The sequence below is a fragment of the Mustela nivalis genome, assembly GCF_964662115.1.
Source record: "Mustela nivalis genome assembly, chromosome: 3".
Taxonomy (NCBI): Eukaryota; Metazoa; Chordata; class Mammalia; order Carnivora; family Mustelidae; genus Mustela; species Mustela nivalis.
In genome coordinates this window covers 50164321-50189935 of record NC_139022.1, presented here as the reverse complement: position 1 = coordinate 50189935, position 25615 = coordinate 50164321, and the positions used below count along the sequence as shown (strand labels likewise).

General features: G+C 40.1%; 1 protein-coding gene across 2 annotated transcripts in view; it reads left to right on the top strand.

The window, feature by feature from the left end:
- The window catches only part of EPB41L4A (erythrocyte membrane protein band 4.1 like 4A), a 251943-nt gene that overhangs the window by 216492 nt on the left and 9836 nt on the right, over positions 1–25615 (top strand). For both annotated transcript variants that reach the window (XM_082723720.1, XM_082723719.1), the window contains exon 18: positions 12437–12556. In XM_082723720.1, the coding sequence (XP_082579846.1) occupies positions 12437–12556 (120 nt within the window). The remainder of the gene's footprint in view (positions 1–12436; positions 12557–25615) is intronic.

The window sequence follows — 25615 nt, the reverse complement described above, 5'->3', positions numbered from 1 at the left end:
TTATCTGGAACTCCAAAATCAGGGGTTGCTGGTGGTGGTAGAAGCTGTGTATCCTATTTCTTTTTCCTTTTCTCTCTCTGTCTTTTTTTTTTCTCTTCCCTTTCCCTTCCCTCCTCACCCCTCCCCTTCCCTCCCCTTCCTTCTTTCCTTCCTTCCTTTAAGATTTTGTTTATTTACTTGGCAGAGAGAGAGGAAGAGAGAGAGAGCCTGTGCGTGTGAGCTCACAAGCAGGGGGAGCAGCAGGCAGAGGGAGAGGGAGAAGCAAGCTCCCCACTGAGCATGGAGCCCGATGTAGGGCTCAGTCCTGGACCCCAAGATCATAACCTGAGCCAAAGGTAGACACTTAACCAACTGAGCCACCCAGGTGCCCCTGTGCATCCTATTTCTTTCTTTCTTTTTTTTTTTTTTTTAAAGATTTTATTTATTTATCAGAGAGAGAGGGAGAGCAAGCACAGGCAGACAGAATGGCAGGCAGAGGCAGAGGGAGAAGCAGGCTCCCCGCTGAGCAAGGAGCCCAATGTGGGACTCGATCCCAGGATGCTGGGATCATGACCTGAGCCGAAGGCAGCTGCTTAACCAACTGAGCCACCCAGGCGTCCCGCATCCTATTTCTTAAGTCTGATTTTCTCATCTGTGTTTAAGAAGGAATCTGGCATTGTTTTTCTTATCTTTATAATAAGATGATTAAATAACTTGACAACGAGGGTCCCTTCTTGTTAATTTAAAAAAAAAAAAAAAGATGATCTGTATTTAGGGACAATGTGTAGTGACTTTGTCTAAGGACGGTAAGAAATGTGACCATTCTAGAGGGATTTCTCCCTGAAGTACCTTTTAACGTGACATTACTTATTTTGTCCAGCCCAAACCAAGAGACTTCATGTTTCCTAGATTTCATGGTCTTAGTCTTTTTCGTGTACATGAACATATGTGAGAGAGCACCGTGCTGGGAGTGAGACAGATTGGGTTGCTGGTTGTCCCGGTTTCTTCCCCTTTCTTTCTTTTCGTTGGTTCGTTTTTGTTTTTCAAGATTTTATTTATTTATTTGACAGAGACAGACACAGTGAAAGAGGGCACACAAGTCAGGGGAGTGGGAGAGGGAAAGCAGGCTTTACATGAAGCAGGGAGCCTGATGTGGGGCTCCTTCCCAGGACCCTGAGGTCATGACCTGAGCTGAGGGCAGACACTTAACGACTGAGCCACCCAGGAGCCCCTGGTCATCCCAGTTTCTAACTTAGTCATTCTCAACCGGGAGCAATTCTGTCTTGCCCCTCCACTCTCTGAGCATGTTTGGCCATGTTTTTGAGACTCTTGATTGTCACAGTTGTGTAGGTGTTGGGTGGGTATCCTGCAATGCACAGGTCACCCAAGAAGTATCTGGTCCAAGAGATGTCAGTAGTGCCACTGCTGAGAAACGCGTTCCCACCTGATGTGGAGTGCTGGCCTGCTTGCTTTGTTTTCCTGGGTCATCTTTTTCCCTTCTGTAAAGTGAGGCAGCCTGAGGAGATAATCTCTGAGGTCCTTCTCCTGTACGTGGAGCCCCGTGCTTGGCACACACTGAATTGGCCTGCCTGACGATAAAGCCTGTGTAACACTAGCCCAGACAGCATTGTGATTGTGGGTGGTTTTCTTAGGAAAGCTTTCTCTGTGGAGCCTTCCTCGGGGCTGGAGCCACATGAGACAGGGGTGAGATCTCAGTGTGTTAGGACACCTTTCTCAAGGAAATGCTGACAGTTTCTTCATTTGTAAAAGCACAGGTGTGGAGGGTGACTTTTCCCTCAAGTACCCTCTTCCTGCTGTAAAATTCAGTATCTGCATAAACCACACGAAACAAAGCAAAGAAGGAATAACAGATTTTCCTCCTGTTTGCACTTACTGATCAAGCCAGTATCTTAGCTCGTCTTTTTCTGTTTTGCTTGTTGTATTCTAAGTTGTGATCATATATGCTTCAAGTCTCAACTTCTCGGAAGGTGGCCTGTTTAACACCATTGTCTCTTGGGGTCAGAAGTGCTCATGGCGCCATTCGCTGCTCTTACGAAGCACTGTTTGGTTGCCAGCAAAACCTTAAGCAGCCTGTTTTTGATCCAGTTTCTGATCCAGTTTGAATGTTCCTCACCAGTTTCTCCCTTTGCCCTCCCCAAACGATTTTGTAGATTGGCTTTCTTTATAGTGTATTAGTGGTGCTTTTGAGAGTGGTGATGGTTCTGAATGTTGACATGCCAATGTACTTTGTAAGGCTATTAATGAGAAATCCCTTTCAAAACACACTCTGACCCAAAGGCTTTCAAACTCATTTATTTTACCTGTAGAAATACTGCCCGAGGGTTACATACATTGCCTGTGTCTATAGAAGATGAGGTCTAGGGTGTAGCAAAACCTGGGCAGAGGGAAAAATACGTCTTCCATTTCCATTCTCCATTCCTGAAAATTCTGGTGCAGAGGTGACAGTGTGCGGGGAAGGAGGGGGGCAGACACATTATTTCGTCTGTGGACGCTGAGTCCTCATTATGTTCTGTTACTGCTCACCCCTTCGTCCCATTATTATAGCTTTTTAGATTTTGCCGGAGCCCATTCAGTTCACATCAGAGATCTGAATATTTAAATGGCACCTCTTCTGACAGTCCCAATATGTCTTCTGTCTGTGATGAAGGGGTGTTTCCTCATGTCTGACTTCCAACTTGTTTAAAAAACTTCTTTTTGGGGAGAGGATGCATTTTTTTCAGCCTCATCCTGCCTTATCTCAGCCAACAGTGTGACACAGCCAAGCTCTCAGCAGCAGCCTTTGTGCTGTTATTAAAGGAACTGGGTAACTCTAGAATGGGGCAGACTGAATCCTGGACATGCTGGTGTTCTCCTTCCTGCCAGCCAAGTCTCTCAGTTCAGCCCCAATACTTGATTACCTCTGAAACCAGAGCCCGCACCTGACCCTCCCTGCCTTCCTGTCTCCCTGTGGGAGCCGTAGCCGGGGGCAGCAGGGAACAGAATGTGCAGCGTTGGTTTTTGAACATTTCTCGAAGCCTCTGGTGTGTCCAGTAGAACTGCGGACAGACCCAGATTTACTCCTTTGGAGATTGTGTGTGATCTTTGTAATTTTTGGAGTATTGTTCCCTTTGTTATTCCTTCCTGCTGGAACTTTTTTTTTTTTTTAAACAAGGATAGATTGTATTTGTTTTAATGAAAAAGAGCAAGCATGAGTGAGATGATGGGGCTTAGGGAGAAGCAGATTCCCTGCTAAGCAGAAAGCCTGATGCAGGACTCGATCCCAGGACCCTGGGATCCTGACCTGAGTCAAAGTCAGATGCTTAACTGACTGAACCACCCAGGTGCCTGTGGATTTTTTTTTTCTTTTCTTTTCTTTTTTTTTTTTTTTTTAAAGTATAAGGAAGACTTAACCTGTTAGATTTGAGGCCACTCTGGGAATAGTGGGGTGTTTTGTTTTGTTTTATTTTTTAAAGATTTTATTTATTTATTTGACAGACAGAGATCACAAATAGGCAGAGAGGCAGGCAGAGAGAGAGAGAGGGAAAGCAGACTCCCTGCTGAGCAGAGATTCCCAATGTGGGGCTCCATCCCAGGACCCTTAGATCATGACCTGAGCCGAAGGCAGAGGCCTAACCCACTGAGCCACTTTGATGCCCCTTTTGTTCTGTTTTGTTTTGGTTTTCACCCATGTCTACCTGTTGGATCTTAAGCCTCTTCACTGTTCTGGTGGATAACAACTTGAAACTCTCTCATTTTGTGTGAGGAGGAATGCAAGTGAATGCAACAATGTTCACAAATCAGCTTTATCCATAGCAGTTGCTGTGGCTTTTCATAACCATTAAAAGTAAATAATAATAATTCATACCAACTCTGGAAGGCTGGTATTAGGAACACGGATTGTTGTTTAAAACAGTTTCGATTTTAGAAAAATGTAACTGTAGGTAAGCACCTCCACTCTCACCTTTGGGTCCAGAGCTGTGGAGGCCAGGTGCGCGAGGGTCCTCCTGTCTGTTGTGTGTTCACACCTGTGTTCCATTCCACACGGTTCCCCATAGCGTCCGAGGGCTTGGCTTCCCCCTTGATTTGGTGAGTTGTTGATGTCTTTCTTTACGTCCTTCCATTTTAGTTGTTTTTCCTTTATTACTTTTATAATCTGGATGAGTATCCTACAGTTTTCTAGGTTTTGAGGTTTGAATAGACAGATTTTTACCACCCCCCCTTTATTTTCAAGAATGACCTGGAAGTTGGAGCACCATTTGTTGTTGTAACATCTAGGATGACAAACACTTATTTCCCCCTTACTGTCCCTGTATCTTCATCCCTGTCCTCTTGTCTCCCTTTTTATCTTTCTCTCACATTATTTTTCCTCACTTAGTTCCTTTCATTTTCTTTCCTTAGCTTCTCTCCAATCTGTCTTCCTTTCTCTCGTCTTCTTTTTTTTTTTTTTTATTTTTTAAGATTTTATTTATTTATTTGACAAACAGAGATCACAAGTGGGCAGAGAGGCAGACAGAGAGAGAGGAGGAAGCAGGCTCCCTGCTGAACGGAGAGCCTGATGCGGGGCTCGATCCCAGGACCCTGAGATCATGACCTGAGCAGAAGGCAGAGGCTTAACCCACTGAGCCACCCAGGTGCCCTCTCCTGTCTTCTTGGAGTTCTGCTGCTACTTAGGAGCCAGGGAAGCGTCAGGAAAACCCTCCCAAAGATGTGGGTCAGGGCCTCGGTTCTGTCCTGCCCTGGTGTTTGACTTTAGGCAACTCTTGAAACCACTTTAAATCTGAATTTGCTCATCTTTAAGGTGGAAGATATACTAATCTCTGTTGTCGAATGGGTCACATGAACATCACTTAAAACCGAGAAAGTGAGATGCTTGGCAGTGGGACCACATGGTCTGATATTTGGCCTTGAAGTCAGGCTCTTCCTGGCCTGTCCCCCTTCTCCTCCGCCCCTTCTCCAGCTCTTCCCACTTTTCTTTAGTCCTGTCTTCCTTGCTCCCACATTCGCTACCTTTACATACGTGGTTCTTTTCAGAAAAGGCCTTCTTAGTCTCTGATTCATCAGTAGGTTTTAATGGCTTCATGAAATTGTGTGTAAAAGTCTCTCTGTTTTCGGCGCACCTGGGTGGCTCAGCGGGTTAAAGCCTCTGCCTTCTGCTCAGGTCATGATCCCAGGGTCGTGGGATCCAGCCCCACATCGGTCTCTCTGCTCAGCAGGGAGCCTGCTTCTTCCTCTCTCTCTCTGCCTGCCTCTCTGCCTACTTGTAATCTCTGTCAGTCAAATAAATAAATAAAATCTTAAAAAAACAAATCTCTGTGTTTCCAAGTGTACGATTTTCTGGTGATAGGGTCTGTAGCCTTCATCAGAGGCTCAAGGGGTTGTCTCTGTGACCGTCCAACATTTATTAAGGGGTCCTTATGATCGAAACAGTGAAGGACAGATGGATAATGGGAAATGAAATTGATATTTCAATTCACTGGTGGGATTAACAACGAAAATGCTTCAGTTTTCTTTAGAAATGACTACCTTTGCTCTACTGATTTGTGAAACAGTCAGTTCGACTAAATTTATCAAATTGGGAGCCCAGCAAGTACCAGGCAGTATGAAGCTAATGATCTATGTGAATATTTGATTATACCCACTTTCACTAGTTAGAATTTTGAGTCTTGCACCTGAGATCAGAAGGTTCAGCCAGCTGGTCCCCAAAGGTCTGAGCCTCTGGGCCTTGCTCTGGACTTGCCCAGGGTGTATGTTGAAGGAGAACCAAGGGAGTAGACTTATCAGAGTAAAACCTTTCACAAGCCGAGATTTCCCTTAAAATACCTTGAGCTTAATAAAATATCCTTTACAGCCAAAGAAACCAGTCTGTAAAATATCCTTTGTGCTATTGATGAAAATAGGCAGTCAGTCCTTCAAGCATTCACTGGGGAGACTCTGTGGATTACTTAGTCATTAGCTTTGATGTGTTGCTAGGCTTTTAGGATTTGAGGTGGGAGATTTGAAGGGGGCGGGGGGGGCAGTGATGGAGAAGTTGTCTGGTGTCTTTTGCATAAGCATAAATGTGGAAGTAACTCTGTAGCATGGAGAGGATTAAAAGAGCAAAAGAAGTGAGCGACTTCAGGTGAGAGCAGGACTAGGGGACATTGGTCGCAGAGGACCATTTGGGTTTTTCCTTCCTTTTATCCTGGGGCATGTGCGTTATCAACATGTGAGTAATGTGTGTGAGGCTGTGTGTGTGTGTGTGTGTGTGTGTGTGCGTGTGCTAGCACGGTAGAGTACAGAGCAAAGAAGAGGGGAGCCTGCGTTATGAGTGTGACCCTACTTGGAAGGTCACAGTGGTGAGTTCCTAGTTTACTTTATCCTCTGCATCTTAGTCCCACCACCCCCCACCCCCATCCCAAAACACACACACACACACACACACACACGGAATAATACCAGCCCTGCCTACCTCACAAGAGGTTTGTAAGGATCCAGGAGGCAATGAAGGTGCTTTGAAAAGTAGAACGTGCCTTGCATAATAAGCAGAGACTATGAGATGAATGAGAATGTTCAGCACTGCTCAGTTTCATCTGAAGTCCCCGATACATCTGTAAAATGGGGCCCAGCTCCCTCTAATGAAAAAGTCAGTGTTCCTAACGAATTCATTCCACCACAGGTGTAGTTAGAGTTTCTTCTTGCCTTTTAGGTGTCTTGAGAATCTGTGTCTGAATAATGGGTTAAAATGGTTTTAAATAATAAATACATTCCACAAACTCTCTTATGTTATTGTTTAAAAAAAAAGAAAGGAAGACAAAAGTTGTCTTCTGTGGCGCTGCAACTTGTAGGGATGGTATATCTGAGTGGGGCAAATCTAGAAGATGAAGTTTTGGTAGGGTTTTCTGGTTGTTAGAGTCATTAAATAAAACAAGAACAACAACAAGACAACAAAAAACCCCAGCTTATTATCCTTGTGCCTCAAGGAAAAGGATGAGCTTTGAATGGTAGCAAGCTTAAACCAGTGGGTAGTTTTTCCTCATTGCCTGAAAATAGGTCCCCTTGAAAGCATTCTCTGTTGCCCTGTCCCTTATTTGTCCCTTGTTTGCAGCAAGGTAAAAACTGGGGGTCTGGAGAGGGCAGTTCATCTGAATCCAGTAAAGACAGACAGTGTTCACCATGGTGCAGATTGCAAGGGTTACTGATTTCCACTTTAATAAGTCCATTCAAGATTTAGGTATTTGATATGGATGATTTAGGGCTTCCAGAGCATAATCAAAGTTGACAGAGATGACTCTAGTAGTACAAAGTTATAGCAACCGAGGAATGCTGTCAGATTACTGAGCCCTTGAGGTCGAAGTAGGTTGCAAAATTACAAAAACAGAAAGAGTTTGAAAGGGAAATTGCACCAAAGGCAGCCCATTTTTGTAGGGAAAGCATAAGGAATAAATGGAAGAGACAGAAACACCTTTAAGGGCAAATGAGAATAATTTATTGATGGTGGGGGTAGGTTGGGAAAAGCAAATGAATTTTTTGCTTGCTGGTCTTCAGGGAGTATGTCGACAGATGCCTGGAACCAACATAAATTTCCCCAGGGAAGAAAAATTACTGAAAAAATAGATGAAGATTGGTTTATAGCAGGTGATCCAGAAATGAATGAGTTGATGAGAAACGCAAGTCCACAATCACTTGGGACCCGCAGGCTTAATATTAGCGATGGAGTGGCCATATGAAGCAATTGTCTGGACGGTCATGCTATCGCTGAAGAAGAGAGGTTGGTTTCGACATGTCTCACTGGCTTGGAAATAAAACACAAAGAGAGAAAACGTAGAGTTTTAAAGCTAGAAAGGATCTTTGCAGTAATTCGGTAGATGAAGAGACAGACTTGACCTAAGATAAGCAATTTGCCCGGAGCTGGGATGAGGCAGAGCTCAGGAACACCGTTCATCTTGAAGCTTTGTCATACATTAGCTCCGTGGGCTTTCTCAGGTTCAGCCTTAAACGTGGTCTTTATCCCAGTGAACAAGGAGTGACTTAAGAAATGCTAGAAAGGAAGGTTCTGTTAGGAACAAAACTGCCCAGGTAAAGGTAGAGGGCCAAGTGAGATCCATGGGGTTTGGTAACATAAGGAATTTCGTAGAAGAGGCAGAACTGTAATTGGGAAGTGAGAAAGAGACCAGGGATAGTCATCATCTTCATTATTGTTATCAAGTGATTATATGGCATTTCGTCTTCAAAACCTTTTGCAGACTTTAATTGTCAAGTGCAGTCATAATCTAAATTGCATAGGTCGTCTGGAAAAGTAGGGTGTTCGAGTTTGGTGAACCATACGGGAAATGTTTAGAATTCTCATATTCAGAAACATTGTTGGATTATGCCTTATTCTAAAGCAGTGGTCTCCCTTATATAGTAATTAAAAAAATAGAAGTCTTGTTATGATAGTCTTCCTGACCCAGCTGTTAACTCTCCTTACTTGTGGATGAGGAAATGGACAAAATATGGGAAATGTAGTTCTTACCTTGAAGAGTGCATGAAAGAAGCACTTAGAATTTTTGAGGTTCACTTTTAAATGCAGCATTTGAAAATGAGTACATCCCCAGTGTAACTGACAGTGGACTCCTTTTTTCCCCTTGAGACTGTCATGCCTACCTCTCCTATGAGAGCACATTTGACTTTTTAAAAGGAATTATGTTGATACAATGCTTGCAGTGTTTTTATTCTTCGAAATGTACATCTTTACACCAAAATTAAAATACAGCAGGAGAGGAGCGAAAACGCAGCCCTGGTATATCCCATACTTAGGAGTAAATGACACAAGGCAAACTTGTTAAGAGAGGACATCTTTTACTTGAATGTCTATTTATTTATTCTCTCATGCACAGAACAATTCACTCCTGCCTTTTAAGGATTGAGCATTATAATAGTCTTGCTTTTAGGGCTAGGATTTTTCCTTTCCACATAGCACCTGTGTTTTCTGGAGCAGTTCAGGGATGGAAGAAGTGACACTTTCATTCTTGTAATGAGGCTCCATTAACCAGAGGCCTTTTGTAAGGGTGTAATTTCAAACTTCATTACAGACTAAGGCAGCTACACAACCCATTACTCAGAGAAAATGTGCTTCTGTTGTGACTCTCCAATGAGCCTTACATTTTTAATGTGCCTTGTTAGAATATTTATGAAACAGTATCACCAGTAGAGGGCATCTGTCTTTGAAATCTGTGAATATCAACTGACAGGGTTTCAAGGCCCTCGCTTTAGACTTTTCCATTAGAAAAACAGAAGTTAAAGGTACATGTCATAGTCTGAAATCTTTTCTGATTCAGTTTTCATTACTAGCAAGTTATCAGAAGTTTGCATGGTCATGTCTTAGGAGTTTTATTATTTTATCATCAGGGTAAAGTCTGAGTATGAAAGGAACCTGCTAAAATCCACACTGGAAGGGAATGAGTGTATACAAATTGTACTTCTTTTTAAATGTCTGTCCTCTGGGAAAAGTCTGTTTGCTATGCTGGTAGGCTTGCCCTCTGAAAATATCTGAAGATGCTGAGTTCCTGATTAAAAAAATTTAGCGTTGTGAAATTTAGTCCTGTCCATGAACTGTGTATCAGGTTAGCTAAGATGGAAGCTATGGCCTAAAAGACTCCAAGGTTAGGAGGAGATATGGGTTTTATTTTATTTTATTAAAAAAAATTTTTTTAAGATTTACCAAATCAATCAATCAATCAATCAATCAATATTTACTTATTTTTAGGGAGAGCAAGAGCCAGTGCATGAGCATGGTGGGAGGGGCAGAGGGAAAGCGGGTCTTAAGCAGAGTCTGCAGTGAGTGCAGAGTCTGATGTGCGGCTTGATATTACAACCCTGAGACCAGCACTGGAGCTGAAAACCAGAAATCAGTCGCTTAACCAACTGTGCCATCCAGATACCCTAGGAGACCTGGGTTTTATGTGTTTTTCTGGGCAATTTGAGGTGTGGGCTCCTGTGTGAGAGGTGAAACTCCTGCCAGCCTGACCCCTTCCTGTTGAGTGTCTCTTCTGAACTCTAGGACTGCTCCCCCACCAGACTGTCACATGATAATATAGAATGGCTCAGAGATCATAGGTCCTGGCTGCAAAAATACATGTATGTGTTTGCAAAAATACATGTTTGTATGCACATGGCATTTTCAAGCAGGAGTGTCTGTTGCAAAGAATGATGAATAATTATGACCTCAAGTAGTACACCTTCTCCTATTTATCTGTAGATAATTCTAATGTTAAGGTTCATAGCAGTGTATATTCAATTTTAATTTCCTCTGTACATGCTCTGAGATAGGGAACTATGTTCTTGAATCTGTAAAACATGCCAGGACTGTATCCTGTTAATTTTCAGGTAACAGCCTATTAGAAATGAAAGCTTCAATGAGGAAGCTGAGTTCAAAGGCTCAAAGTGTTAACAGATCATTTTTTACCTAACATGATTTCTTTTTAGAGATATTTGCATAGGCTTCTTCCTAAAGTACTGTTCTTTTTAACTTGAATTCGCTTTACATTGTCTTTAAGTGGATATTTGTTACTCATGTGCTGATTTGCATTTATAAGCAAATCTAAATGCCCCCCCCCCAATTTATACTAAGCACTGTTAATAGGACAATCAAAAGATACCTGTTCAGAGAGGGAAATGTCTCCAGACTTGTCTGTCTGTTCTTTTCATTTTGGGTTTGAAGTAGTCATGTGACCATGTAGTCACAGTTGTGTTGTGATAACCTTGAAGTTTCATGCTGCTGTCTCACACGCTGAGAGCATCAGTGTCTAGAGCCGCTTCCTGAAGAACTTACAGAAATTAAAAGTAAAACATTCAGGGGTGCCTGATGGCTCAGTTGGTTAAGCGTCTGCCTTTGGCTCAGGTCATGATCCCGGGACTGAGTTCTGCATGGGGCTCCTATCTCAGTGGGGAGCCTGCTTCTCCCTCACCCTCTGCAGCTCTCCCTGCTTGTGCTCTCTCTCTCTCTCTGTCACATAAATAAAATCTTAAAAAATAAAGGAATAAAAAGGTTAAATATTAAAATAACAGGTATTTCTTTTTTTTAAGATTTTGTTTATTTATATGAGAGAGAGAGAATAAGAGCACAAGCTGGCAAGGGAGCAGCAGAAGGCAGCTCCTTGCCGAGCTGGCAGCCAGATATGGGACTCCATCCCAGGACTCCTGAATCATGACCTGAGCTGAAGGCAGGTGCTTAACTGACTGAGCCACTCAGGCATGCCCAGGTGTTTGATTTTTGCAAGGAATGCTCATGGCTTCGCCACATCGTTGCTCTGCATTCCAGACGGTACTGCTTTAACTTCCCCACCTCTCCTCCACAGCAGCTTACCCTTGTTACTAGAAAGACTTGATACAGACAAGGTCCAGAACTTCTGCAATGTGGTCGATACATGGGTATTGTTAGGTTCATACAGTATCTTAACAACCGGGATTGGTGGTCAATACTTAAACATCTAAATTTGTAGGTTATTTTTAGAAAATGAGAGGATTTGGAAACCCTATCCTTTGATCTCACATGGCAGGTGCCTCTGCCCCCCAGCACCCCCCACCCTGGATTTCCCTTTTCCTTACTTGCATTTCCTCCCTGGCCCCTGACCACACTGAGTGTTGACCCCACTGAGCGTTCACCGTTCACTGCACTGCCTTGTCACCGTGTCAGCAGCTGTCCTCAGAACGCTCTGTGCCTGCTCAGCGGCTAATGCATGGTGCTGCCACTGTTAGCTTTCTGTACTTCTAGTTTTCTGTCTTAAAAATGAGGGTTTGGGGAGGGTGCCTGGGCAGTGCAGTCAGTTAAGTGTCCAACTCTTGATTTCGGCTCAGGTTATGATATCGGGGTCAGAAGATTGGGTTCTGCGCTGAACATGGTTCTCTCTCCCTCTCCCCCTGCTCCTCCCCCCAGTCCCTTCACTCTCTCTCTCTCAAAAAAAGGGTGGGGGGGATCATGTCGGGCACTTCCTGTCTTTGACAACTAGTGTGAGTTTTTAAGAACATTTCAAGCAAAATTATTGATTGTTACTTTGATTTAGTGCATTAAAAAAAAAAAGATTTTGTTTCATGATTTAAGATCAGCCCTATAGCAGACAACACTGTTTGTTTAGTCAAAACTAAACTATGTTTTAAATGGGTTTTTTGCTTGACTTGGCTATTTCTTAGAAGATTTTAAGCCAAAGATAGAAGCCTTAAACTAATACATACTTACATATTTATGTATGAATATTCTAACACACACATACATGTGTGTGTATACAAGCTTATTTACTTATGGGTATGTTAATCCAGCTAATACCTTCTTAGCTTTAAGTGACTTTAATAAAATTACTTTTTAAATATCTTTGCTTCTTAATAACTTTTCAAGAACGTATTCGATAACTTCTTGACTTGGAAAAGCAGGTTGAGAATGAGCCAAGAAATAGAGCACCACACTTGTGAATGTTAACTGGAGATGAATGGTCTTTCCTTACAGAATACGGCAGGAGAATGATATGGTTGATTCAGCGCCTCAGTGGGAAGCTGTATTAAGGAGACAAAAGGAAAAAAATCAGGCGGACCCCAACAACAGACGATCCAGACATAGATCTCGCTCGTATGTGGACTCTTTTTTATACCTTTGTTCAGAAAGCACTGAGCTTGAAGTGACATGCAGATTCTCGGGCAGATGGGGCTGTCTCTTTGAGGTCTTCTAAAGTGACTTTAGTTCCACCATGATTATCCCATTGTTTGTTTGTCATATTTACCTTCTTCTGTTTGTGACGTTCATTAACTCCAGCTGAAGCCGTAGAAGTTGGAGCATTGCCAGAACAAAATGTCAAAAACAAGGCTATCAAGACTCTGTTTTGTTTTGTTTTGTTTTGTTTTGAAACAAAGCATACCTTCAACCAAGTAAGTAGGAAGTCTTTGTTCTGGAGCCTGGCTGTTGGCAGAAATACCTGCTGCTTCTCTCAATTGGAGTCTGCAGAATTCTCTGAAGTCTTGTTCGAGATTGAACCAGATGTGAATATCTTCCTATTAAATTACCATTTGTGAGCAGTAGGCAGTGAGTGATTCATTACACCCCGATGTTGGGATTTGCCTGTGCCTTCTGTTGCTAGGCAATGCCATGTGTGAGCACAATTACCCCGTAATGATGAGATTGCCAGTCCTCCAAATTAATTTTCTTTTTGAGCTGATAAAATTTCTAGGGTTTTTTGGTTTTGTCCTTGTTTTTTAATGCATGCATCATACAGATTTAGGTACCCTCCCATCCCCATGCCACTTCTCAAAGCAGACCTTTTAGTGTGAGCTGGGACTAACTACCCATCCCTTTGTGATCCTAGGTGGTTAGATGTCTGGTGTTGCTTATTTGTGGAAGGAGGGCTTGGTGTCTCAGATAGGGTGGTGGAAGGACGCCAGGGACAAACTGTTTGCAGAGACAAACTGCAGGGAAGTGGAGGGGGGATCCAGGGAGCCAGGCACCAGGGGGTCAGTTTGGGTCAACAGAGTCTAGGAGAGGGCTTGGAGGACACACCCAGGACCCCATGTAGCTCTAAAGGATGCTTTTCAGTCTTAGATGCTTACTTTTAAATTAGAAGTTATCTTGGGTGTGGTTTTTTATCAGTAGTACATCCTAATGAGTGATGTCTGCTTTTTTTTCCGAATAGAAAACCCTCAAGTAGTCACTATGCAATGTACCAGACCCTTACAGATTTAATTTATTTGTTGCTCCCTTAAGTTTTTGTTCTGGAACCTAATTAAAAAGTACAATTTAAAGCAGAAGTTAAGGAATTTTCCTTTGTCTTGAATACTACCGTCACCGGCTCCATTATAAAAGAGAGGTTTAGAATGGCAAAAATCAAGACCTCCTGTTTGACAGTTTAACCAAAAGGCACAGAATCCCAAGATCAGGATGCAGCATAGTCATGGGTAAATCATCTGCAACCACACTTTTCCCTTTCCATGTGGAATCTTCTTCTCTGAGGGACTTGTAATACACAAGGTTTGGTGACTTGGCGTTAAGTCTTAAAAGCAACATTTAGGTCTCTAATAATTTCTAGAGCATTGGAAGTTCAATTTAATGCCAGTAGTAAATTTCATTTATTAAATAGGGGAATGTAAAATAAAGTTGGGAAAAATTTTATATATAAATTCTGAAAAAGAAAAAACATTACTGGAGGCACCTCTCAATGGGTGTATAGATTGTTTCCACTTTTTTGCTACTGTGTTAAAAGTTTCTGTACATGTTCTGTACAAGTGTATCTGTGGAGTAAGTTATCTTATGTCCTGGGAGAGATACCTGGGTGGAATTGCTGGGTTAGAATCTATTTCTAATGATATTAAATGTAACTATAAACTACCAAAATGATTTCTAAGAAGGCTGTATCATTTTATACTCCCACAAGCAGTGAATGAGAGTTCTAATTCTGCCCCATTCTTGCAAATACTTAGTTCTGTCTTATTAATTTTAATTAGTCTGTTTGGCTTGAAGTGGTATCCCATTATGGTTTCAATTAACATTTCCCTGATGACTAATGATGTTACCCGCATTTTCCTGTGCTTTTTTGCTTACTCATGTTTAAAGTGTTTAAGTTTTTGCCCGTTTCAATTGGATTCTTTTTTATTATTTATTTGTAGGGTTCTTTATGTAGCCTGCATATAAGTTCTTTTTCAGATATGTGTATGATGTGGATTTACTTCTAGCTGTGTTTTGCTTTTTCATGTTCTTACCATTGTTTTTTGATAGGCAGACACTTTAAATTTTGATGAAGATACCATTTCATTTTCATTTATAGTTAAGACTTTTTTACATCATATATATATATATATATATTTATTTATTTAAATTTTATTTTTTATTTATTTACTTGACAGAGATCACAAGTAGGCAGAGAGGCAGGCAGAAAGACAGGGGGAAGCAGGATCCCCACTGATCAGAGAGCCCGACTCGGGGCTCGATCCCAGGTGAGATCATGACCTGAGCCAAAGGCAGAGGCTTTAACCCACTGAGCCACCGAGGCGCCCCAAGACTTTTTTACCTCTTAAGGAATATTTGCCTACCCCATAGTCACAAAGATGTTCCCATACCTTTTTCTAGTAGGTTTATAGATTTTGCTTTTTATTTAGGTCTGTCATCCCTCTAGTATTAATGGTTCAGCGTGTATGAGGTAGAGGTAGATATTGAGAAGTTTTTTCACAGTGCTTATGCAGTGTTCCACGTCCGTTTGTTAAAAAAGACTATCTTCATTGAATTGCTTTGGAGCCTCTGTTGAAAATCAATTGACTGCCTATATATGGGCCAGTTTTATTTCATTGATCTATTTGTCTATTCCTAAGCCTCCATGTTGTCTTGGTTACCATAGCTTTATGTAAGACTTGAATCAGGCAGTGTCAGTTCTCCAATTTTTTTTTTCCAAGATTGCTTTAGCTATTTTAGATCTTCTGCAGTTCTACATGAATTTTTGAATCAGGTTGTTAGATTTTATGGGGGAAAAAAAAACCCTTAAGCTTATGAATCTATAGCTCAATTTGGAGAAAATTCTTAACTTTCATTTAAGCCTCTTAAGATACAGCAATAAATAAAGCCTCTTAAGATATAGGAATGTATCTTGGATTTTAGTACAGAGTTGCTGCATTTATTTTATTGTATTTAATCCTAAATTATTAATATTTCTTCTTTATTTCTTTCTTTTTAAATTCACTTGACAGAGATCACAAATAGGTAGGGAGGCAGGCAGAGAGAGAGAGGAAGAAGCAGGGTCTCTGTGGAGCAGAGAGCCTGATGTGGGGCTCTATCCTAGGACCCTGAGATCATGACCCAAGCTGAAGGTAGAGGCTTTGACCCAAGCTGAAGGTAGAGGCTTTAACCCTCTGAGCCACCCAGGTGCCCCCTAAATGATTAATATTTTTAGTGGTACTGAACCCTACTTTTAAAATGTCATTTTCCAATTGTTGGTTAGTAGATAGAAACAGTGTATTTTTTATGTTAATATTGTATCTTGCCACCCTGCAGCCTTATTAAATTGATTTTGTATCTCTGGAAGCTTTTTTTTTTTTTAATTCTTAGGATTTTTTTCACATTTACAGTGTTATTGTTCAGACCGCAGACCGCTTTCCTTTATTTCTAATCTTGGGTCTTCCAATATAGTGAATTACAGTGTTGCATAGAAGTAGTAGGAACGGAGACCTCCTTAGCCTGTTCTCTTTCTTAAGGGGAAAACATTCAATATGTCATTTAGGTATGGCGGTAGCTGTAAGATTGAGGAAGATCATTCTATTTCTAGTGTAAGAGTTTTTCTCATGAATGAGTTTGAATTTTGTTACAAGCTTTTTCTGCATCTGAGATGACAGTATGTGGGTTTTCTTCTTTATTCTGTTAGTGGGAGAATTACAATGATTCAGTTTTGAATGTTACATTCTTGCATTTCTGAGATAAGTCCTGATGCAGTATCCCTTCTATATATTGCTGGATTCTATTCAATATTATTTTGTTGAGAAATACTGGTCTGTAATTTTCTTGTAGTATCTTTGTCAGGTTTTGGTAATAGGCTTTTTATTGGTCATTTAAAATAATTTGACAAGTGTTCTCCTTTTCTCCATTTTCTGAAATAGTGAATGTAAAAAAAAAATAGCATTATTCCTTCCTTGAATGTTTGATACAGTTCACCATCTCTGCCTGGAATTTTCTTTATGGAAAGTTTCAAATTACAATCTCGGTTTCTTGAACACATATTGATTGATTGGGCCATTCTGATTTTTACTTGTTATGTGTAGGTTTAAATATTCTTTAAAAAGTGTTTGTTCATTTTGTCTGAATTATCTTTTCGCAAAAATTTGTTCATAATAATTATTTAGTATCTTTTTAACATCTGTTGTGATATCACCTATTTTACTCCTGATGTTGATAATTTGTTTTCTCTCTTAATTTTCCCTTAATCTATCTTTTCAGAGAACTAACTTGGGGTTTATTGATTTTCTTTGTCATCTTTTACATTGATTTTCACTCTTTATTACTTGCTTCTATTCATTTTGTTTTTTATTTGTTCTTTTTCCATCTTCTTAAGGTAACACTGATATGAAACTCTTCTCCCTTTTAAATGTAAGTGTAAAGTTGCAAGTATTCCCCACGCCCTGTAGTTTAAACTGTATCTCACATATTTTGCTAAATATTTTCATTATCATGTGGTTCAAAATCATTTTTAATTTTTTGTGATTTCTTTGACCCTAGACTTTTTTTTAGTAGTGTTTTGGTTAATTTCAAATATTAGAGGATTTTCTAGATATCTCATGAGTATTATTGATTTCTAATTTAATTCCATTGTGATTAAAAAAAGAATCTGTGAGATTCCTTTGAATCTTGTTTTATGACCTAGCATGTGATCTTTCATGATGAATGATCTGGAGGACTTGAAAAGAATGAGTATTCTCAGGCACTGGGTGTAGTCTATAAATGTCAAGTAGATCTAGTTAGCTGATAATGTTGTTCAGATGGTCTGTGTTTTTCCAATTTCTTTGTTTACTCTTCAATCAGTAATTGAGAGAGGGATGTTAAAATTTCCAGTAATGATTACGGATTTGTCCTTTGTACTCTTTGGTTCTGTCAGTTTTTGCTTCAGGTTATTTTGAAGCTCAGGTATTAGGCTTCATATTTGCAATTTTTTTGCCTTCCTGATGAATTGACCCTTTTATCATTATGAAATATCTTCTTTATGCTGACAATACTCCTCTCTCTGTGTCCGCTACATGCACAGACACACATACCCAAACTCCTGTGTGTGTGTGTGTGTGTGTGTGTGTGTGTGTGTGTGTGTATCCATGGCATCTTTTTAATGCTCACTGTTTGCATGTTACATCATTTTTAATTCTTTCATATTTAGCCAAGGTGTAGTTTTCTATTTAGAGTCCATCTTGTGATCTCCTGTAGACAGCATACAGTTGGGCTTTCTATTTTTAATCTAGTCTGACCATCTCTACCTTTTAAATTGAATGTTAGTATATTTGTACTTCATGTAATGATTAATATTTGGTGGTTTAAGTGTAGCATTTTGCTCATTTTCCTCTTTACTGTATCTGTTTTTTGTTGGTCTGTTCCTCCTTTCCTATTATATTTTGTTTTAATTGAATAGTTTTTGGTACTCCGTTTTACTTTTAATTAACACCTTCCCTATAGTTTTTATTATTTTTTTCTTGAGTGGTTTCTTGATGGCTTACAGTATGATTTCTTAATTTATCACAGCGTGTTTAGGATTAATATCATAATATGTAAAATTTAGAAGTCTTCAAAAATTATAGATCCCTTTATCCCCTCTCTTTGTCCTTTGTGCAATTGTCATGCATCTTATTTTTGCCTATTAGTAGCCCCATGTTACAATGTTACTATCTCTGCTTAAACAGGAGGTAGTTTTTAAAAGAAATCAAGAAAAGGAAAAAGTTGTAGTTGTTATAGTAGACAGAAAATAGTCCCCTGGATGTGTCCATATCTTAGTCTCCAAGACTTGTAAATATTTTATGTTAGATGACGAAGAGGAATTAATGCTGCGGGAATTAAGATTGTTAATCAGTTGACCTTCTGCCAGAGATCGTCTCCTAAGTTATCCAAGTATACTCAAAGTAACCCCAGGGTCCTTAAAAAGTAGAAAAAAGAACAGGAGAAGGAGTGAGAATGATTCAGTTTGAGAAGAATTTAATCTGCTTTGCTGGCTTTGAAGATGGAGGAAGGGACCATGAGCTAAAGAATAGGGGTAGCCTTTAAAGTTGGAGGAGGTAAGGAAGTTGATTTTCCCCTAGAGCCTCCAGAAAGTAATGTAGCTCTGTCAACACCTCGATTTTAGTCCAGTGAGATCTCAGTCAGATTTCTGATCTACAGAACTGTATGAAATTTGTGTTGTTTTAAGCCACTAAGTTTGAGGCAATTGGCTACAGCCACAATAGAAAATGACTACGTTTACCCACTTGCTTACTATTACCAATGTGTTCTGTTTCTTCCTCTAGATCTGACATTGTTTTTCTTCCTTTGGCATGTCTTATAGTACCGGTCTGCACATGATACATTCTCTGAGCTTTCTGTGAAAATATCTTTATTTTAACCCTGATTTGTAACAGATAATATCACTAGCTGTAGGCTTCCAACTTGGTAGGTTTTTCCTTCCCATTTAAAAAGAGATGGTTCGGTTGTGTTCTGGTTTCTGTCATTTCTGATTGGTCAGACTTCATTCTATAGGCACTGTTTGGACTTTGTCTTTTTTTTCTGCTAGCTACTTTTATGATTTTTCCCTTATCTTTAGTTTTTAATCTATATGACCGTGGAGTAGCTAAATGTGGTTTTCTTCGTATTTATCATTTATGTTGTTGTAATTTGATTTTTTTTCACCAAATTTCAGAGATTTTTGGCCACTATCGTTCAAGTTTTTTTTTTCTGAGCCATTCAGTCTTCTTCTTTCTTGGGCATCTAGTTGTATGTATGCTAGACCATTTAGTATTGTGGCACAAGCAAACAAAGTTCTGTTCATTTTTAAAATCCTCGTGCCCCCCCCCTTTTAAATTTTGGTCATTTCTGTTGATATGTTTTCAACCTCATCAACTTTTTCCCCCCTGTGTTGTCCAATCTGCTCTTAGAGCCACTCTGAACTTTATACTTTCCTGTTTTAGAATTTCAGTTTTGTTCTTTATATACTTTTACTTTCTTTGTTGAGATTTCCATCTGTTAATTTATTATGTCCATATTTTCCTTTAAATTGTTATATACATTTGTACAAGATGTTTTAAAGCCATTGTTGGTGAGTTCCCATGTCCGTGACTTTCAAAACCTATTTCTATTGACTGCTTTTATTATTTCTTAGATTATGGCTATATTTTCTTATTTCTCTACATATATACTAATTTTTTATTATATGCTGAAAATTTTAGATAATATCTAGGAGGAGGTTTGGATTATGCTGTCTTTCTTTAAAGAGATAAATTTTGTTCTGGCAGGCAACTAAATTATTGTTGGCTACTCTTTTTTTTTTTTAAAGATATTATTTATTTTAGGGAGAGAGCTGGGCAGGCATGAGTGTGTCTATGACTGGGGGGAGGGGCAAAGGGGGGAGAGAGAGGGGCAAGGAGACTCCACACTCAGCTGAGCCTAAGGCAGCAGGATCATGACCTGAGTCTAAATCAAGTCGGCCACTTAGGGGACCCAGCCTCTCAGGTGCCCCAGTTGTTGGCTACTTTTGCTCTTACTTTTTATGCTTGGTTTTATGCTTTCATAGGGTAGGACTTGTTAGACTTTGTCATTAGCTTAGGATGTGTTGTTGTTGTTGTTGTTGTTTTTAAAGATTTTATTTATTTATTTATTTGACAGAGATCACAAGTAGGCAGAGAGGCAGGCAGAGAGAGAGGAGGAAGCAGGCTCCCTGCTGAGCAGAGAGCCCGATGCGGGGCTTGATCCCAGGACCCTGGGATCATGACCTGAGCTGAAGGCAGAGGCTTTAACCCATTGAGCCACCCAGGCGCCCCTAGGATGTGTTTTTTACTTTAGGCTTGGTCCTTATTCCTAAAGCCTGGCCTTTCTGGAGTCTTAATTGACTGCACACTGTGCTCAGCATTGCTTCTCCAACAGCAACTGCATCAGAACTCTGTCCCCTACCACTTCCCACTCTCTGGTGTCCCCATTCAGCTCGAAGCCTTGCAGCAGCTGCCATCCCTTAGGCTCACATAGTCTTACCCTGCTTATGTAGAGATTAAGTGCAGTGAATATACTCAGCCAACCTTACGGAAAACCCCATACAGACTTCTGGAGCCCCCTTTTGTATTTTGTTGTGCACTGTATATTCATTCCATCCTTATCAATAGCTTTACATTCTCAGGTGCCTGGGTAGTTCAGTTGGTTAAGCAACTGCCTTAGGCTCAGGTCATGATCCCGGAGTGCTGGGATCGGTCCCACATTGGGCTCCCAGCTCCATGGAGAGTCTGCTTCTCCCTCTGAGCTTCTCCCCTCTCATGCTCAGTCTTTCACTGTCTCTCTCAAATAACAAATAAAGTGTTAAAAAAAAAAGTAGCCTTACATTCTCATCTCTGCCCCCTTAGCATTGTGAGACTTGTTTCTTGAGCTCCACTTTCCCTTTTCCACATCGGGGAAAGGCGCCTCTAGGCAGAACACTGAAGCAGTGGGGGGCTTGCCTTGTGCTTCCCTCCCCTCAACTAGCACAGACTTATCTTCTCTGTTGCCCAATGTCTGAAAAACAGTTGCTTTGTATATGTTTTATAGATCTTGAGGAGGAAACGTTCATCTGATACCAGTTACTGCATTGTCATCACAAGCAGAAGCTCAGGAATACTGTTTTGAGGTGGAGAAATATTTTCTTTTTCTTGAACTCACGATCTTAAGATCAAGGCCTGAGCTGAGATCCAGTCGGACGCTTAACTGACTAAGCCACCCAGATGCCCTGATAGAGAAATACATTTAAATTGGGTATTGCTTTGATTAGATCAACTGATATCAGAAAATAATGGTATTTTAAACTTAAAATCTTATTTAAACTTTAATCTTAGCTACATGATAAAAATATCAGATCAGGTAGAGGATTATCACAGAAAAATGCAATAATATGAGAGAACTCCATTAAGAGTTTGCTGTTCTGGAGTTTAATTTTAAAGCAACCATAAAAAGATTTAGCAAATATTTGGCTAACTTTGTAACTGAACTTGGTTGATTAAGTATGTAACTGATAGGGCCAAAGTGCAATTAAATAAGTGAAGGGGAAAAAAATGTCTATTTGAAGAGCAATTCATTCAGAATTTGCTCTGCCTCCTTGGTAAAAAGCAGACTGAGAAAGAAGAACTTCTCCACAGGAAGACCCTTTGGAAATCTGTGGTGGACTAGTGTGAGGTGGTTTTTAGCTCGGAAGATGGTGATGGTAGAAACATAGAGAAGTGGATGGAAACACATATTGGAAGTAGTGGTGATGGATGTGGAATGTTAGAGGTATTTTGGATGAATTTTTTCTTTGGGGCTGATGGAGTGGGTAGTCAAGGTTTTCCTGAGGTCAGGCGAGATGGGCTGGAGATATGTGGGGAAAGAGTGTCAAGATTTATTTGTTTGGTTAGGTTTGAGAAACCTAAGTGGGTAGTCAAATGGAAATGTCAAGTAGGCAACTAGATAAAACTGTTAAAACTCTGCAGGTTGATGAAATACCTCATTTCGACACACTGGGCCCTCTTTGATTTGAGCTATGATATTACAAACCAGGAAGTTACCTGCTGGGTGCTGTGGTCAGACCTCTGGTGGCACTCTGGGCCTCCCAGTGTTAGCTTACTGCCTAATCTCCATCAACTCCCCCTGTCCTCTGTACAAACATTAGTACTGTTCTCACAGTTTTGCTGAAAATTCAAGTCATACTTGAATTCAGGTACCTATGACATTATATCTATAATTACAGTTACTATAATTAGTAAGTTCTCCAGATCTTGGTTAATCTCTACAAAACCGTAAGGAAGTGACTTTTTTTTCCCCCTTGAGATGAGGAGGAGGAGGGGGGATATGAAAAGAGTAGGATGGGGCTACCTCACATGAAGATAAGAATTTGGGTCTATGCAAATTTAGGAACCACTACTACTTTTTTTTTTTTTTTTAAAGATTTTATTTATTTATTTGACAGAGAGAAATCACAAGTAGATGGAGAGGCAGGCAGAGAGAGAGAGGGAAGCAGGCTCCCTGCTGAGCAGAGAGCCCGATGCGGGACTCAATCCCAGGACCCTGAGATCATGACCTGAGCCGAAGGCAGCGGCTTAACCCACTGAGCCACCCAGGCACCCCACCACTACTACTTTTAAGAAAAAAATGGAAACACCGCTAGAATAGCCTCTGAGAAAGTAATTAAAATTATTCTTCACATATATATGGAATTTTAGATATAGAGTAAACCACTTACCTCTCAATTACTCCCATAGTCTTAAATCCCTACTGCACTGTCTAGAAATCATCACATGGAGATATATCTGCTGGGAGCTTGGAATGCTATGATACATTATTCACACATGTTTCATTCATTATATTTTTTTAAATTCCCAGTGAAAAGCCAGGAAGCTGTATTTATTATAAATACCAGAGTCATACTGTAGTATGAACTATAACACCCCTCTCTCCTAAAACACATTACACTAGAATCTGATTGCCTCTCATCTAGGTCTTGGAGAACTTAAGTTCTTTCTAGTACATTTGCAGCTACATTGGTATCACATTCTTGTTTACTTATTAGAAAACTTTGATGAAACTGCTTTTCTATGTGAGTAAACCTTTACTCATTGGAATATTTGGAAGAGGCATTGAAGCTAAAACAATTAGTTCTTGTAGGTTCAACTTGTGTGTGTGAGAAGACTCAGGCTCCCTCTGGTGGTAATAATGACGCACTATTTTACTGAAAAATGATGCCCAGATGAGATTGTCAGGGTGAAGTGATGTTCCCAGTTAAATACCACACAGAAGTCTGATGCCTTAAATATTGAGCATGTAGGTTTGGGAAGTGACTGAATGATCTTCAGCAGCTAGGTTTCTGGGCTCTGTGGCTTCCTAATCCTTCTTTAATTCTGACATGGAGGGGAGGAAAGAGGGAAGGAGGGGAAGATATGCTATCTCTTCATCATGTCTCTTCTGACTACTCAGAATTATGCTGAGGAATTACTGATGCATTTGTTAAGGGCTTTGAATTTTCTTAAATAAAAATGTTTTATAAACTTACAGTTTTCTTAGTAATATATCTTCAACTCTAAATTTCCTTTTAGAGCAGTATTTGGTAGTAAGATCACAATAATAAGTCAAATGCTACCACATTTATTTTATTTTTTTAGTATAATATAGTATACAAAATAGTGTATTGGACCCTATGGAGTAAATAGATAATGTTTTCTAGCTAATATAATTGGGAGATTAGGATGATGTAGAAGACTACCTCCACTGATAGGGTTTAAACCCTTTGTACAGTCGCCTGGGTGGCTCAGTTGGCTAAGTGTCTGACCCTTGGTTTTAGCTTAGGCTGTGATCTCGTGGGTCATGGGATTAAGCCCGCATGAGGCTCCGTACTCAGTGGGGAGTCTGCTTGAAAGACTCTCTCCCTCTGCCCTTCCCACCATTTGTATTCTGTCTCTCTCTCTCTCAAATAAATAAATAAATCTTACAAACAAAAACCCTTTGTAGATTTATGAAGTAGTGTTCTTATTTTAGGGTTTTGGAAGAAAGGGAAATGATTCTAAATGATGCCTCATCCAACAAGTTTCTCTGAGAAATGAATATTTAAATTGGACTATTGGTATAAGGTGTGAATGAGGGAAGTTTTTTTTTTGAGAAATACTCAACTAATATTAGACTTCATGTGTCTTTTTTTATAGAAATAGAACATTTCCTTAGGAACTTGGAGAGTTCAAGTAAAACATCTGCATAAGTAAGGGTCTTTTAATTAAGAAAAATGGCTGTCAAAATCCCACAGCTTTCTAAATCCATAAAATGATGTTGAGCTGCAGATCCTGAATTCATCCTAAATTATTGATTAAATGTGTGCAGATGAAAGCATAAAAATAATACATTCCTCATTAACATGTTGCCTGTGTTTACATCTGTTAAATCACAGGTGGTCTAGCAATTGGAGGAAATTAGGGTTTTGTTGTTGTTGTTGTTGTTGTTGTTGTTTGTTTTTTGTGGGTTTTTTTGTTTGTTTCTTTAGCTTCAAGACTTCTTCCTACCCTAAAGCTGCTTGAAATTGCTGGCCATTTCAGAACTTAGTTTCCTTAAATATATGAGTATTAAAGATGCTACAGAACTGAAACATATAGACTAAATTTCTGAATTTTTAGGATCATTATTTATGGCTAGAAGGACTAATGTTCCCATTTGGGTTAAGATAACATTTCTGCTAATTCTTACAAGATGGGAATGAAAGGAATTGCCTGTGGAATTGCAACGATAGTAATTTTTTAAAACATGAAAATATATTTTTTTTTCTTTTCTAATAACCAAGGTTAGAAATTCTCTTGGCTAAAGATAAATCAGAAAAGATAGGTTAAGTATAAATAAGAAAGTAAAATTACCTGCATTTCCAACACTCAGAAATATCCAGTGTTATCAAGTTTTTTGTATATTGTTGATATTCACCATCTCTCATCACTAGCGTGGTGTAGCGATCATGGAGGACAGGCACATCCTACTTGCCCCTCATTGCTTTTTTCATTCTCTCTCTCTTCTTCCTCAAAGCATTCAGTTTTGAATCTCATGCCATCAAAATTACACCACTTACTGTAGCTCAGCAACTGTGCCCTGGGCCTCTTCCCTCATTCTCTTAAGATTTAGTTTCCGCCTTGCTGTCATTCTTTCCAGCACTGTTTCCGTATCCATATAATGGATCTCTGCAGGGAGCTGGCCTCACAGTTAGTCCTCCCAACCAGAGCCACTTTACTTTCAGGTCATACCTTTGACCAGTCATTTCATATGTGGGGGCGGTTTTGCCCCCTGTGCAACATCTGCCAAGATCTGGAGACATTTTTGCTTCTCACCCTGGCGAGGTATTAGTAGCATCATGGGTGGAGACCATAGGTGCTACTCATCCTTCTACCATGCACAGGACAACCCTCTGTAGCAAAGAATTATCTGACCCAAAATGTAGGAACCTGGCTCAGCTCAAAGGTAGCCACACTATTGCATCTT